The sequence below is a fragment of the Diabrotica virgifera genome, chromosome 1 (genome assembly GCF_917563875.1).
Source record: "Diabrotica virgifera virgifera chromosome 1, PGI_DIABVI_V3a".
Lineage (NCBI taxonomy): Eukaryota > Metazoa > Arthropoda > Insecta > Coleoptera > Chrysomelidae > Diabrotica > Diabrotica virgifera.
In genome coordinates this window covers 22470309-22487974 of record NC_065443.1, presented here as the reverse complement: position 1 = coordinate 22487974, position 17666 = coordinate 22470309, and the positions used below count along the sequence as shown (strand labels likewise).

Genomic DNA, 17666 nt, shown 5'->3' with positions numbered 1-17666 from the left:
TTATACTGCGATGCTATCCGTCCTGGATATGAGCATCTAACATGAAAATATCCTAAGAAAATGCCAAAGAGAAAACGAAGGAGCAAGTGTTAAAGAAAAGAATAGGATTTAAATCTAGGGAACGAGTAAGTAAGTAAGTAAGTAAGTAAGGTATGCTTTATTGTCAAAAAATTTTAACAATTTGTGGACAAAGCTTATACAAAATAAAAAATACAATAAAAAACAAAAAATAGTAAAAAACTACAAACAAAACAAAAACAGAAACAGACACCAAGTAAATGGAGTGAGTTATACTACTTAATATAATTTTACAGTTATTAAGTACACATTAAAAATTTAAAAATTTTGCAAACAATATGTATACAACGTCAGAGCAAAAAGAAGGCAAACGAGGAAAGGGGAAAGGGAAAGTAAATCAAAAGTTCTATGCCGCTGCAAATATGTACACAAGTACTCGAAAGTAATAATCCTACAAGTCAATTTGCTGAATTCAAATCGTTTATAAAAAAGTCATTCACTGTATAAAAAGCTTTCTCCAGCAAATAAGCTTTCAAGGTCTTGCGAAAAGCGGGAAATGCTGCAATAGATTTGATGTTAGATGGCAGGTGATTGTACATTTTTCTCGAATTGTATAGTATAGAGCACTTAACCAGCTCAGACCGTGGGGTTGGCAGATAAAGATTATGATCCACATTTCTAAGGGGATAGTTATGAGTGGGTCTCTCTGGACCTTCTGATGCATGTTTGCGGATTAAACAAACGGATTCAAAAACAAACAAAGAAGGAAGAGTTAATATCTTAAATTTTTTAAAGAATTCTTGGCAATGATCTCTGCTATTGAGTCTCAGGGAGTAACGAAGAGCTCTCTTTTGTAGTTTAAAAATACGCTCAAATTGAGTCGCACAACACGTACCCCAGAATGGAAGCGCGTACCGAAGATGAGACTCAAAAAGGGCATAATAAACGGTCCTAGATGTTGACAAATTCATTTCCGTAGCAACTGATCTTAGCGCAAAACAAGCAGAACTTAATTTTTTGTGTAAGGCATCAATGTGCAAGTTCCATTTTAGAGACTTATCCACAATAAGCCCTAAGAACTTCACCGATTCAACTACCTCTAGACTGTTGTTATTAAGTACTAAAGGTTGCATCATACTGTTGTAAGGTAGAACTTTGGTTTTAGAAACGTTAAATAACAGGAGATTCGAATCGCACCACGATTTAATGGTGACTAGGTCTGTAGCTATGGTATTGCGAAGATCCATAATATCCGTGTTACTCCAAGTAATACTAGTATCATCTGCAAAGAGACATATTTTACCTTTAATGTTCAGACTAGAGATGTCATTTATGTATATCAGAAACAATATAGGGCCTAGAACTGAACCCTGAGGTACCCCACATTCTAATGGCATGCAAGAAGACGTCTTCGTGTCAACCCTTACAAACTGACTTCTTTTATTAAGATATGATTTAAGCCATTTAAGAGCATTTCCCCTAAATCCATAGTGCTGTAATTTGTCAGTCAAGATGTTATGGTTTACACAATCGAATGCTTTAGAGAAATCACAGAAAATTGTTGCTGTAGAGTGATGGTTGTTTAGACTGGAGTAAACATGATCGAAAAGGAAGAACATAGCATCATTCGTGCATTTGTCACTCAGGAATCCAAATTGATGTGGAGTAAGCAATTTGTATTTCAACAGAAAAGATAAGATTCTTTTTTTTACCAGACTTTCAATTATCTTCGACAACGTGGGCAGGAGTGCAATAGGGCGATAATTCGAAGCAAGATCTTTATCGCCTCCTTTATGTATAGGAATAATTATCGCTGTCTTAAGGCAGCTTGGAAAAACTCCAGTTTCGAATGACCTGTTTATTAAGGTAGTAAGATGGTTTAAAGTGCAATCAGGTAGAGCAGAAAACATTTTAAGAGTGAGGCCATCAGTCCCAGATGACGATTTATTTTTAATGGCATTTATTGTAGAGCGTAGTTCACCTAATACTATGGGTGTAAAAAAGAAGTGACTCACGACGTGGCCTTGTGTCATCTTAATGAATTTATAGAATTCCTAGAGGACCAAGACGATGTGAAACTATGTAAAAAATTCAGAAGTATCAATCAAAGACGCAGAAACAAATGACAGACTACTTTCAAAAAGCGTAAAAATATAAGTACAGTTTAAAAATTATAAATATTGAAGTTGAAGGTGAAATAAAATTTCTATTTTTTACTTTCATTCGACTTTCTTTAACCAGTTAGCGGTTTATCGATCATTTTTCGTTATCCTCGGCAATCGTACATATATATCAGTAGATAACCAAAGTTTCCCTCACTACAGAGATAGGGAAATCAATGTGTTAGAGAGAGAAGTACCTTTCCAATGAGTAAGAGTGAGAAAGATGCTGACGTCACAGCGATGGAATCTACCATAGTTATTTTCCACTAGATGGCGCCACCAATCCGCCATTTTTATTCCATTTCAGTATTTTTCCATTTCAATATTTTTCCATTTCAGTATTTTTCCATTTCAGTATTTTTCCATTTCAGTATTTTTACATTTCAGTATTTTTCCATTTCAGTATTTTTCCATTTCAGTATTTTTCCATTTCAGTATTTTGTATACAACAGCATGTAAAAAGGTTTTAGTATTTTCAGTCCTATTAGTCTACATGATTATTTAACAGAATAAATTGACACAGAAAAATGAAATTTACCTCTCCGTAGATACGCCACTGCTAATATGGAAAGATATATTAGAAACTTTATTTAACTTTATTTAATAGCTAAATGATATATGGAAAAATATTAGAAACTTTGCTTAATAGCAAAGCAATTAGAAGGTAATTTAAAAAATACGTCACACTAATTGATGGAGAAAATACAGTAATTAAAGACCCATCAATATAATTACTGGACTTTGATATAAAAACGAGAAAAGTAGTGAAAATATTGTATTCGAGATTTCGAGGCAGTTAAGTACATTTGGTATATTGCAGTCAACATAGCAGTAAGGTGAGTACTATTTTTACTTTATTCTGATTTTTTATTTATATTCGTACCTTATATGCCATTTTTTCTGTTTTATTTTTCTAGTATTTCTAGATATTTTTTGCTTCTTATATATGAGAGTTTGCTTCTTTGTTCCTGAAGCTGAACTGATTTTCACGTATCCGTATATCAATTGCCCATATGTGATAGTTATATTGCTCTTTGTACATTGTTGTCTCTTTTTTATAAATACAGTGCTTCTCCATTCGTCTGGCTTTGTCCAACTTCCATAATTCTACTAAATAAACCTGTTAGCCAACTTGTTTCTGTCTTTCTCAGAAATATCATCTGACATTCTTTGAACCACTTCAAAGAGAGTGAAATTGTGTATAGCAAAAATAAATGATGTGTCTTTTGGTTTCTGTTTTATCTAGTGCTTCGTAGCGTTGCAGCAGGTTAGAATCCCAAATTTTTAGTAATTTCGATTTTATTCATACATATTAGATCTATGTTTGCTTATTTGTAACTTGTGTATATATAATTTTCTTAATCGAATTACTCTAAAAGACTTTTGCTTTAAAATTTTGCAACTTTTTTCTATTCCTCCTCCTTCTCAGTCGTATCCTCATTGCTGAGTGTCATGATTCCCTATAATACGAGCAACTATCTCTTTCCATCTGCTTCTGTCCTGAGCTTCCCTCATAGATTCAGAGAATGTTTTTCCACTGGCTTTCTGTATTTGATCCGTCCATCGAGTAGGTGAGCGACCTCTACTTCTGCACTTTTCAACGTTTCCCAAAATTTTTTTCTATTAGAGACCTTTATTTTAGATATATTTTATATAAATCTCACACAAGAAATGCATTTTTTCTCGATTTTTTCATTTTATTTTCGAAGAGAGTGAAGTTGTGTATAGCAAGTTGTTATTGTTTTAGGTGGATTTAGCAAAAAATAAGCAAGGTTTCATCCATTGCAGTGGAAACGAACATCCAGCAGTCAAATTCAAAATCGTTGAAACTTAGAATAAAAAAAGAGGGTAAGTGATGTTGTTTTTTGTAAACCATACATATAATATAGTAAAATACGCAGCGAGTTCGAAAATCTCAATAGCGATGCATTTTTTTTTTCTATTTCTCGATTTTTTTTTCGTTCTATTTTCAAAGAGAGTGAATTTTAGTATAGCAAGTTGTTATTGAGATATTTGCTTCGAATTACATTTTTTGCATCGAAATTTTACAACATATTTCTATTAAAGAGCCTCCTATTAGATATGTTTTTTGTCTTTTTGTTTGTTTTCTGCAGCAGGTTCGAAAATCACACTAGCAATGCATTTTTTTAAATTTTTTCGAAGAGAGTGAAGTTGTGTATAGCAAGTTGTTATTGTTTTAGGTGGATTTAGCAAAAAATAAGCAAGGTTTCATCCATTGCAGTGGAAACGAACATCCAGCAGTCAAATTCAAAATCGTTGAAACTTAGAATAAAAAAAGAGGGTAAGTGATGTTGTTTTTTGTAAACCATACATATAATATAGTAAAATACGCAGCGAGTTCGAAAATCTCAATAGCGATGCATTTTTTTTTCTATTTCTCGATTTTTTTTTCGTTCTATTTTCAAAGAGAGTGAATTTTAGTATAGCAAGTTGTTATTGAGATATTTGCTTCGAATTACATTTTTTGCATCGAAATTTTACAACATATTTCTATTAAAGAGCCTCCTATTAGATATGTTTTTTGTCTTTTTGTTTGTTTTCTGCAGCAGGTTCGAAAATCACACTAGCAATGCATTTTTTTAAATTTTTTCGAAGAGAGTGAATTTTAGTATAGCAAATTGTTATTGTTTTAGGTGGATTTAGCAAGAAATAAGCAAGGTTTCATCCATTGCAGTGGAAACGAACATACAACAGTCAAATTCAAAATCGTTCAAACGTAGAATAAAAAAGAGGGTAAGTGATTTTGTTTTTTGTAAACCATGCATATAATATAGTGAAATACGCAGCGGGTTCGAAAATCGCACTAGCGATGCATTTTTTTTTTCTATTTTTCGATTTTTTTGTTCTATTTTCAAAGAGAGTTAATTTTAGTATAGCAAGTTTTTATTGAGAGTTTTGCTCCGAATTACATTTTTTGAATCGAAATTTTACAACATATTTCTATTAGAGAGCCTCCTCTTAGATATGTTTTTTGTCTTTTTTTGTGTTTTCTACAGCGGGGTCGAAAATCGCACTAGCAATGCATTTTTTTTTTCTCGATTTTTTCGAAGAGAGTGAATTTTTACTATAGCAAGTTGTTATTGTTTTAGGTGGATTTAGCAAAGATAAGCAGGGTTTAAATACTTAAGCAGCAGGTTCGAAAATCGTAATAGCAATGCATTTTTTTTTTCTATTTTTCGATTTTAGTATAGCAAGTTGTTATTGAGAGTTTTGCTCCGAATTACATTTTTTGCATCGAAATTTTACAACATATTTCTATTAGAGAGCCTCCTATTAGATATGTTTTTTGTCTTTTTTTTTTTTGTGTTTTCTACAGCGGTTTCGAAAATCGCACTAGCAATACATTTTTTTATTTTTTCGAAGAGAGTGAATTTTAGTATAGCAAATTGTTATTGTTTTAGGTGGATTTAGCAACAAATAAGCAAGGTTTCATCCATTGCAGTGGAAACGAACATCCAGCAGCCAAATTCAAAATCGTTGAAACTTAAAATAAAAAAGAGGGTAAGTGATTTTGTTTTTTTTTTATAAGCCATACATATAATATATTAAAATGATTAAGGAAATAGTTAAGCAGTCGGATAATCTATTATTAACTATTAAAAGACTACGCAAAATAATTTTTGATAAATTTACTTCAATTGATGCTAAAGTGTGGTTAAAGCGATTAAATGCACACATTTACAAATGTAATAATTTAATTAAAGCTAAAAAATTACCTGTAGGAACTGCTAGAAAATTACAGTCAAACGTAGGACATTTTAAACATTTTCGAAGAATAATTTTAAATTTTAATAGACATGTTGGTCTAGGACTTAATTCAAAATTACGTAATAGGGTAAAATGGGAAAATGTCGCTTCAAGTTTTGCAAGCCGGATTAAGACAGGGGTTATAATAAATTTATATCATAAGGATGTAGGACCGTTTTTGGATGATGCTTTTGCGGTATTTAGACAAAAAGTTAAAACTCTTTTGAAATCTAATAGAGTACTTAAAGTCAACACTACTTTGTGGGGGGAATTTATTAAAAAGACAGGTGACAGTGAGAGTTTAGATTTGATGCATTTTAGCACTAAAAATGTCATTATAGATAGTTATTCAACCGATTTACACATTTGGTTTAGCGAAAATGTCAAAGATAAAATTTTTAAAAAAATGTCTGAGTTTGCAGAAAAAGATTCAGGTGCCGCTCTCTCTAAAGTAATCTCATTAGAAGTTAACATCAATAAAGTCGAAATTGGGAACGGATCATCGTACATTAAACTTCCTGAGCAAATTCAAAAGCGTCGAGCATGTATAAATATCAAAAATTACGATCAAAATTGCTTTTATTGGGCGATTATTAGCTCTCTTTATCCAGCTAAAATACACAAAGAACTTACATCATCATATCCATATTACAGTACTGCGTTGAAAACGGAGGACTTGGAAGCTCCAATGCCTTTAAGTCATATTACAAAATTTGAAAAAATAAATACTATATCAGTGAATGTTTATGCTTTGGAATTAAATCAAGTTAAGGAAAAACAATTTTACGAAGTAGTACCTGCTAGACTTACACAAAACAAGCTTGATAGACATGTAAATTTGCTTCTAATTCAGGATAAATATTTTCCAAAGTTAAATGATTACGACGCTCCTCCTAGTGACGATGAAAATATTGAAATAAAATATCATTATTGCTGGATTAAAGATATGTCTAGGTTGGTAAGTTCTCAGTTAAGCAAGAACACAAATAAAAAATATATTTGTGATCGCTGCATGAATTATTTTTCCAGCGGGAATAAACTTGCGGAGCACGAAGAGTTCTGCAGAGACATAAACAAATGTAAAATGACTGTTCCCAAATACGATCATGTTGCTTTTAGAAATTTCACATACAAACAAACCACTCCCTTTATTATATATGCTGATTTTGAATGTCAGTTACATAATTTTACAGATTCTAATGTAAAACTGAGCAAAACAACAAAATACCAAAAGCATGTACCTTATAGTGCAGGCTATTACTTTAAATGTGCTTACGATGACAGCTTATCATATTTTCGAAGCTACAGAGGTGAAAATTGCATGGAGTGGTTTGCAAAAGAAATGGCTGAAATATCCAAATTTGTCAATTCTAAAATAAAATCAATTGTACCTATGGTTACAAAGCCTAGTACAAGTGAGGCAACTGCCTGTCATATTTGTGAGAAACGCTTTTTAGCTACAGATATAATTGTGGTAGATCATGATCATTTTACCGGAGAGATAAGAGGATTTGCACACCAAGCATGCAATTTAAACTTCAGAAAGGTGTTTGTTGTGCCAGTAGCCTTTCATAATTTTAGTGGATATGACTCACATTTCATGATTATCGATTTATGCAAACATGGGCACCTGAGCTTACTTCCTATTAATAAAGAAAAATATATTTCTTTTACTCTACATTCAGATGAGCATAAAATTAGACTAAGATTTATCGATACTATGAGATTTATGGGAACTTCACTCGATGAATTAGCATCACTTTTAGATACTTCAGAGAAGAAGATTTTAAAACAAGAATTTTACAGTTTAGATGATAATGCATTTAACTTATTAACTTGCAAAGGAGTATTTTGCTATGATTATGTTGATAGTTTGGGAAAATTAGAGGAAACTTCTTTACCTACAATTAGTCATTTTTATAATAAATTATGTGATGAACATATTAGCGAACAGAAGTATGCTCATGCGCAGAAAGTTTGGTCTACATTTGAATGTAAAAATTTGGGAGAGTATAGCGATTTGTACTTAAAAACAGATATTTTGCTTCTGGCTGATGTATTTGAACAATTTAGACAAAAATGTAGGGATACGTACCATTTAGATCCTGCGTGGTATTATACCATACCAGGTTATACATGGGACTGTATGCTAAGGTATACAAAATGTAGATTAGAGTTATTAAAAGATGTGGATATGATTTTGTTTATTGAAAAAGGCATAAGAGGCGGAATATCTGTGTGTAGTAACCGATTTTCGGAAGCTAACAATAAGTACATGTCAACATATGACCCCACACAGCCCTCTAAGTACATCATGTATTTAGATGTAAATAATCTATATGGTTGGGCTATGAGTGAATATTTACCTTTTGGAGGATTTAAGTGGATTGAAGATGTAACCAAATTTGGTGTTGCATCTAAATCCACTAAACTTCCCAAGGGTCATATTGATATTATGTCAATTCCGAATGCTGCGAAGGAGGGCTATTTCTTTCAAGTTGACTTAGAGTATCCACGTGAATTACACGACAAACATAAAGATTTTCCATTTGCTGCCGAACACCGCATTCCTCCCGGTTCAAAACTACCAAAATTATTGCCAACTCTTTTTAATAAGTCAAAATATATTATTCATTATAGAAATTTAAAGCAGGCTTTATCCAACGGATTAATTTTAACTAAAATACATAAAGTTTTGAAATTTAATCAATCTGCATGGCTGCGACCCTATATTGAGTTAAATACTAACTTACGGGCTGCATCTAAGAGCAGTTTTGAGAAAAATCTCTATAAAATGATGAACAATGCTGTGTTCGGTAAGACCATGGAGAATATAAGGAGGCATAGAACTGTAAAAATATGTAAAAATTGGAATGGAAGGTATGGAGCCAAAAACTTGATTGCAAGTATTCGGTTTCACAGTCGTACTATCTTTAGTGAAAACCTAGTGGCCATCGAACTAACCAAATCAGTGGTGTGCTTTAATAAACCTTTGTATATAGGTGCAGCAATCCTAGACATATCAAAATTATGTATGTATGATTTTCATTACTCCTTCATGCTTCCAACGATGGGAGAAGAAAATTGTATGTTATTGTACATGGATACAGATAGCTTTATATATGAATTACAGTGTTTAGATGCATATAAGGAGGTTTTAAAGGCACACAACTGTAAATTCGATACATCTGACTATTCGGAAAATAACCCGTACATGATAGAACGGTTAAATAAAAAAATCCCCGGTCTAATGAAGGATGAAGCTAATGGAAAAATTATTACACATTTTATTGGTCTAAGATCAAAAATGTATACATTTAAATTACAAACAACTGATGAAGAGAGAGAAAATGAGAGAGAACGTTTAAAACTGAAACTAAACAAGGAACAAATTGATTGTGGTATTCAAAATTTAGGTATAACCAAAAAAGCAAAAGGTGTAAAATATAATGTAGTCAAAAATATAATCACATTTGAAGATTTTGAAAATTGTTTAAAAGAATACAAAATTAAAAGCACAAACCAAAGGTGTATTCGGTCATATCAACATTCAGTATTCAGCATAGAGCAAACAAAAACGGCCCTAAGTCCTTATGATGATAAACGATATTTAATACCAGAATCCTTTAAGACGCTTCCCTGGGGGCATTGTGATATACCTTAATTTTTTAGCAAAAATATAATCGCTTTAAGACGCTGAGGGCATTTACTTGGATATTAAAAATATGTATGGCTGGTGAAAAGACACAATCACTTTTCCTCAGTAATATTTAATAAAATGACTATTGTACAATATTATTTTTTCATTATCCTTTTGTAAATATATTACGAAAATAAAACACAAGTGTTTAAATACATAATATTTATTAACAAATAAAGTTATTCAAGTCATTTACAACTTTAATTTTATAATAATATACATATTCTCTCATAGCATGGCTTAACAAAGTATCTGCTGGAGAAATTTCACAAAACGCAGTCATAGCTTCAAACGGACTACATAAACTAGTATCTGTACAAAAATTCTGTTGCAAAAAATATACAACATTTGTATAATATGCATGAAAGTTTAAATTTTCCAACAACGATATGCGATGAGTCACTATACTGTGGTGTACTTGTAGAATTTGCGTAACATCATTTTCATCTAAATAGTATTCCACACCATGTTTTTCAATAACAAGGAACTTGATTGAATCCAACACCAATTGTCGTATCTTGCAGTAGTCTCCACACTGAAACTCGACAGGATCAAACTCGTCTGCATAGAAAAAATCATTCATCTTTTGTGAAAATAGGTTAATTATGTCACTCCACTCAAATTTGTCTATACTAATTCTTCGACCGTCGAATAATTCTTCTTTTATGGCATGTTGACATAAAATGACGGATGCCGTAAACTGTCTAGCTGGAGATAGACCAACTTTAATTATGTAACTATCTAGTGGAAATGAGGCTTCTAACAAGTAGTATGGTTCATTCTTCGCAGCTTCTTCGAATTTTGCTAAAACTTGGTCTAGTTCGGCACCATAATTGATTTCACTTGATGAATCATCGAATATCACAATAGAACTTGATGAACTATAACCACTATCTTGAGAACTCATGTTGAAGAGCGAGGTGAACTAACTGAGAGCGAGGTTGCTGAGCGGTCTTTTATATTGCGTCCCTCCTCTTCAAGGTTGCATTCGTATGAAGCGCATTAAAAAGTACTAAACCACATCTTTATTATTAATCCAACTATTATGTTTACTATCGAGACCCAGCCATTGAACATACATCTTATTTCCACGCCTGTGCAATACTTTTTCAATTAAGTAAATGTCTGTATTTTTTGTTTTCTGTAATTCTTCTTCGTAGAATCCTCCTCTAATAGGCGCTCCAGTCATATCTTCAATCAAATATGTTGTGGGATTTGTTATTTTAATTTCAGTAATTTTAAATAGTTCTGTTGTCCAATTTGGCTTATATCCCTTATCAAAAAGGTGTTTATTTTTACTAATACGCACCATATCACCAACTTTCAATTTTCTTTTACGTGAAATTTTCAAGTGAGTGTAATATTTTCGTAAGATTTCTTTTTCGTTAGACTTATTAACATCAATAGGTCTAAGTCGAATTTTGCTGTGTTTCGTGTTATTGTAGTCTTTTGTAATTTGAGGCAATGTATCTATCCATTTGTAAGTACCATTAAGACTGAAATACTTGTAAAGTTTTTCCTTCAATGTTCGAATAATTCGTTCACATATGGCTGCTTTTTTAACACTAAAGGTATTATAGTGATTAATACCATGTTTTCTTATGAGGTTTTGAAACTTGGAATTGAAAAATTCTGTACCTTGGTCTGTTTGTAAATTTTTCGGAACTCGTTGAGTTTGATTTAAAATATCTGCAAACGTCTTTGTTATTTCCTCCCCTGTTTTTGTCTTTAATGGTCGAGTCCACACAAATTTTGAAAAACAGTCAATTACGACAAGAATGAGCTTGTAAGATTTATTTTGATTGGCATAGGATCTCATCTCAGCAATATCCATTTGCCATAAATCATCTAGTCCTTTAATGACGGTTCGTCGACGAGGATAATTTTTTCGTGCTGGTTTATGTAATTCGTTGACCAATTGTTGTTTTTCTTTAGACATTATGAATTTAAACTTAAGACGATTGTCCCATGAAGTAATGTTATCTACTGCGTTCTGTAATGTAGGTTACATTTGATTTATTAAGTATTTTCGATGGGAAATTATTTTTCAGGACAACATTTGATTTATTCTCTTGTTAGTCTTATTTACTGTCAAGGTATTTTCTGCAGCTTTTTGTAGATTCAATGCCTTGTTAATCCTATCTACTGTCACGGTATTTTCTCCAACAGATTCTTGTTTTATTGCATTCTGGATACTTACTGCTTTTTGTAAATCATTCATTTCTTTTGTTAAATCAGATATTTTCAAGACAGCCAGTTTATTTGCATCAGATAACTCATTATTTTTTTTTATTAAACTTGCTTTCAATCTTACCGATGGAGTTTTGAAAGTCAGAAATTTTTTGTTCAAGTTGAGTATCTTTTGAACTATATTCTTTTTGCATCAAGGCAATCTCTTTTCGCAGAAAATTTTTTATATTTGCAATGTGGTCATCTACATATTTCTTGTTGGAAAGATGTATACCTGATACAGGAGGATCTCGTTTAATATCCTTATTTACTGCATGTATCTGGTTTTGTAAATCTAAAATGGATTGTTTGAAGCCTTCACGCAGCTTTTGAATAGCTTGTTCATTAGAACGATAATGATGACGACCAAACTTATCAACACTCATGTTGGAAATGATGTCTAATCTGACCTAACATTAATATATAATATCTGCTTCACGTAATTCGTTGATAATGGCAACAATTTCGTTACTATGGGATGTGTTTCCTGCTTCTTGGGAAGCAATCAACAATTCGAGTCTATCACATAGTTCATTTGGATCATCCCAATATACATATTCAATAGGATTATCGTTGTAAATCAAATGAGAAGCATCGATGAACCCTGATCCTTTGGAGGTAGATGAAGTTGCTGACGATGATGAACGAGTTGCTTTTACTACTTCTAAAGGCGATTTCTTTGATGTAGTAGACCGAGTTTTCGGTGGTGAACGAGTCGCTTTCTCTTGACCTTCGAGAGACAGTTTCTTTAATCTAGTAGATTTAACTTTCGGTGATTGCTTCTTTGCTTTTTTAGGTTTAAACAACGGTTTGACAATATTAAGATATTTTTCTGCAGTTGCACCGTTAAGATGGCCTATGGAATTGTGATGAACTTCAGTATTATTTAATTCTTTATATTGTTTTAAATCTTCATTTTCATGATTCGTTGATACTGTATCGGAAAAAACATCGTCATCGCTATCTTCTTTTTTCACCTCTTCTTCTGATTTCATCTCTTCCTTTTTGACGTGTTTAAGCTTCTTATTAATAGCATGATGTGAGGATTGTGCAATATCTTTTAGTGGTTTAGTTATGGGTTCAAAGAGTTTATTTAGCGTCTCGTCTTGTTCTGTCCTACCTAGCTTTAATGCCAAATACTTTTTGCGAATGACTCGAGCTAATTCAGCAACTTTACGCTTGCGTGCAGCTACCTCTTTGTCTAACATGTTGTTATGGAATGCGTGTATTTCGATCATAACTACAATTTTATAAACTTGTCGAAGCCTAAACGATATCGTCCGTTAGAAATATCGAAATCCTTAACAATTACGAACGTACCATACCTATCCTGCCAACATTCAGAACAAATTTTTTTAAATTGAACAAATGTCATGTCAGGTGAGACGTGATCATCAAAGACGTGTTTTAAATTGAGCTCATCCTGTTTAAACAATACAATAAGGTTGGCATTATCACGCAGGAGTTGTTTGCCTGCTCGACTGTATGATTGACATATGTATGCACAATCGATATCTTTATGTCTTCCCATACAGTAATATTCACGTATTGTTTGTTGTGGATCCGTAGATACGTCATCAAATATGAATACTGAGTTTGGTTTAGCTTCGTCAGGACTTATTACGTCATCATTGTCTTTAAATGGAAAATAGCCAACCTCTTTCACAGATTCCAACACTTCCTTCAAAAACTGATACTTGGGTTGAAACAACGATTTTGAATATACGTAAACATTTTTGAATTTAGCGCCATTTAGATCAAACAGTAATGCTAGCATAGCATTCGTTTTTCCACATCCGCTTGGGCCACATACGATAGCACGAAAAGAATGTGGTAGCAATACACCATGTTTACTGATTCTTGCCACGTTATCGACAAAATCCAAGTTCTCCACTGCTAGTGTCTTATCTTGTTGAATGACCTTCATATTGTGATTAAGATGTATTTTATACGCTTGGTTATATAAAGAAATTTTTCAAGAAGCGATTCATTTCAATGTTAGTCGTTCAAGGTGAAGGAGTGTTGAATTCTCTGATCAACAATATACCGTTTGAATTGCATGCCCCTGGTTACCAGTATCTAGGACCTGGAACTAAATTACAGAAACGTCTAGCTCGTGGAGATCCAGGGATAAATCCATTAGATCGAGCTGCGAGAGATCATGATATTGCATATTCTCATAGTAATTCATTGAAAGATAGACATAAAGCAGATTGGGTATTGGAAAACAAAGCGTGGGAACGAGTTACAGCAAACGACGCATCTTTGAGTGAAAAAGCCACTGCCTGGTTGACTACTACAGCAATGAAAGTTAAACGAAAACTAGGTATGGGTATGAAACGTGGTAAAGGTGTTGGTTCATTTAAGCGACACGTGCTACAACCAATTATCAGAACGTTGAAACGAACTCCTCCATCACCAAATTTGCGTAAATCAGCTCTAGTTGCACTTGCAGCAGCTAGAATAGCCGTGAAGAATATAGGTGGGAAAAGAAATGTACGAGTTCCAAGAATCATTCCATTCGAATCAAAATCTGGTGGTATTTTACCTTTAATCCCCATCTTTGCAGGCTTATCAGCTCTTGGTAGTTTGGCTGGTGGTGCAAGTGCCATCGCAAAGACTGTAATTGATTCAAAGAATGCTCAAAAGAAACTAGAAGAGGACAAACGTCATAATACAGCTATGGAACATCTAGGCAAAGGATTATACCTTCGAAAAAACGCTAAAGGAGGCTTTGGATTATATTTAAAAAAGTCAAAAAACTATCTCTGAAGCTACCTAATAGACCTTTAACCAATGTGGACTTGAATAAATTTGTTAAACTACTTAAAATTCCAAATTTTCGTGGTGTGTTTATGAGAGATAATTTACCTCGTAACCCTCGTAAACATGAATGTGCTATAATTAATCTCGACATTTCAACAAACCCTGGTACACATTGGGTAGCTTACAGAAAGATAAACAAAGACATAGAGTATTTTGATTCATATGGCTGCTTGAAGCCACCTCAAGAACTAGTTTCCTATTTGAATGGTGGAAGAATTGTCTATAATAACGATCAATATCAAAGTTATAACCAAATAAACTGTGGACATTTGTGCTTAAAGTTTCTGTAGAATGGAAAATATAAGCGCTGATGTCTGGTATGAATTACCACAAGATATTCGCCATGCACTAGAATATTATTTACCTTGCAAGAAAGACTATAAGAAACACGTATGGTGCGATGTTTGTGGGACGATGGAAAGTGTATGTGTATTTTGTAGAATACCGTATTATGAACAAAATATAAATAAGACAAGAAAAACATGTAACATTATTCTAAGAAAAATAAAGAAATGTTTAACATATTTTGGTATTTAACTTACTGCACCTTTTACCTCCTATCAGTCATGTCTCGATTATTGACCCTAACAAGTACTACAAACGAGTTTTCGTTTACTCCTCAAGTGCCTCTTGTGCTTGATCCGCTACGGCAGTATTATGTAGCAGTGTTGGGATTTCATACATTTAATTCAATTCCAAACATTGATGGTGAAAAGTTTTATTTCTATGAGCAGAATGATCGTACAAAGTTGCGTTATATCGAAATTCCATCAGGATCGTATGAAATTACCGATATCGAAGCATACATTCGAAATAAATTAATGGGTATATACAATTCGGTTCAGGAGTTCACTTTAAAACCGAACAACAATACGCTTAAATGTGAAATTTTCTGTCAAGATCATACCATTACTTTCGAGAAAGAAGATAGTCTTGGTAAATTATTGGGTTTCTCCTCAAATAGAGTGTTAAAATCAGGAAAAATGCATTCTTCAGACCAACCTGTAAATATTATAAAAGTATCAAGTCTACTATTTGAATGCAACATTACTGAAGGAGCCTTCTACGAAGACAGACCTGTACACACCATTCTGCATTTTCCGATAAATGTTGATCCAGGTTTTTCTATTGATGAACGTCCTCATAACCCTATATACATACCAATAAGCAGCAGTATACGTGAAATTACCAAAATTACTGTTAGTATAATCGATCAGGAATTAAGACCTGTCAATTTTAGAGGAGAGAAAAGTACGCTCCATTTGGATTTTAAGGAAACGATATAAATGGGTTTAATTATAAAACAAAACTCTACCAGTCAATATCTATTAGTCTCACACAGATCCTGCATGCGACGTGACGTGTCTGCCGCCAATAAAGCCTTTCTTGTTGCCATTGGATTAAAGCTGAAAGATGTCAAAACGTCAATACATTCGACGGGGGGTTCAACAGCAGGAGCCTCAACCTCATATTTTCGATCTTTACCAAAAACCTCTGTTCGATAATACTATTAGAAAAGAAGAATTTCGGACATATACACCATACATCAAATCATTTAATAATAGTGACGTCGAATTTATCATAAATCAATCAGATGCATTTTTTGGGATACACGAAACGCTGTTGGAAATTAAAGGAAGTATAGAGAAAGTAGGTGATGGCGTGGTTTCTCTTGCACCGAATGCTGGAGCTTTCTTGTTTGATACATGTACGTATACCCAAAGTTCACATGATATGGAAATAGTTAGAGACCCAGGTGTAGTTAGCACTATTCGCAGTTTGTTATGTTATACTCCTGAAGATTCCAAGTTTCTCAGTACTGCAGGATGGAACTATCCGAATAATCCACATATATCGGGAGACAACTTTAGTCTACTGATTCCGATAAAACATATATTCAACATTTTCAACGACTACAATAAATTAACCTATGGCCGTCAAGTGTTTCGATTTGTTCGAGCACGCAATGATAGAGACTGTATTCTAGTGAAAGAACCTAATGCTACAACAACAACAACAGTATCTTTAACTGTTTCCAGCATGGAACTCAAGGTCAAGCATGTCTTTCCCAATGATGATATGAAAATTGGATTAATGACTCCGATTAAGAATAATGTGCCGATAACTATACCTTTCCGTAAATGGGAGCTCAATGAACTACCTTCACTTACGTCAGGATCTCGACGCGAGATATGGAGTGTAAAGACAACTTCATCTGTTGAACGCCCACGCTATGTCATTGTGGCTTTTCAAACTTCTAAACGAGATGACATACACGCTGATCCAACGTTATTTGATCACATTAGAATGTCCAGCGTGCGATTGGTTATTAATGGAGAATACTGGCCTAACGAGAGAATGCAATTGGATTTTGCAAATAATGACTATGCTATAGCTCACTATAACTATACGGAATTCTTTCCTAGTTATACTCTTTCCTCAACAAAACATCCCATCTTAGATTATGCTGCTTTCAAGAAATATGCCTTATTTGTTTTTGACTGTTCCAAGCAGGATGATACGTCATTCAGATCAGGAACCGTTGATGTTAAACTGGAAATCGAAGCAGATGAAGGTTTTCCGGCAGGCACTCGAGCCTACTGTTTAATTGTTCACGACAGCCTACTCGAATACTTTCCTCTAACAGAAGTTATCAAAAATATTATTTAAGTAGGTTTAAAGAGTATGTCACTCAGTATCAATCATCACGCTTAATCATGAGGATTGCTTTAGTTGACATACAGGGATTTATGGTAGATGGATGGTTTGTACCCAAGGAACTCAGCATTGAAATTGGTTTTAAACGACATCATTACATATTTACGTCTCCGCAACCGTTTACTTCATTAACTAATCAAGATAAGAAAACAGTATTCTTCTTGGAGAAAAACGTGCATGGCATTCGGTATTCCAATGGTGATGTGGAATATTCCAAAATAAATCAAATACTAGAATCCAAGTTA

At 33.3% G+C, this 17666-nt stretch overlaps 2 protein-coding genes across 2 annotated transcripts; both read left to right on the top strand.

Moving 5' to 3' along the window:
- The first annotated feature begins 3779 nt into the window (after positions 1-3779).
- On the top strand, positions 3780-9612 carry LOC126886677 (uncharacterized). Its single transcript, XM_050653664.1, has 4 exons — positions 3780-4028; positions 4382-4482; positions 4835-4934; positions 5603-9612. The coding sequence occupies exon 4, from the start codon at positions 5752-5754 to the stop codon at positions 9610-9612; it is 3861 nt and encodes a 1286-aa protein (XP_050509621.1). The 5' UTR covers positions 3780-4028; positions 4382-4482; positions 4835-4934; positions 5603-5751.
- Positions 9613-16116: 6504 nt separating this feature from the next.
- On the top strand, positions 16117-17373 carry LOC126886667 (uncharacterized). Its single transcript, XM_050653656.1, has one exon. It carries the CDS (start codon positions 16117-16119, stop codon positions 17371-17373), a length of 1257 nt encoding a protein of 418 aa, XP_050509613.1.
- The last annotated feature ends 293 nt before the right edge of the window (positions 17374-17666 follow it).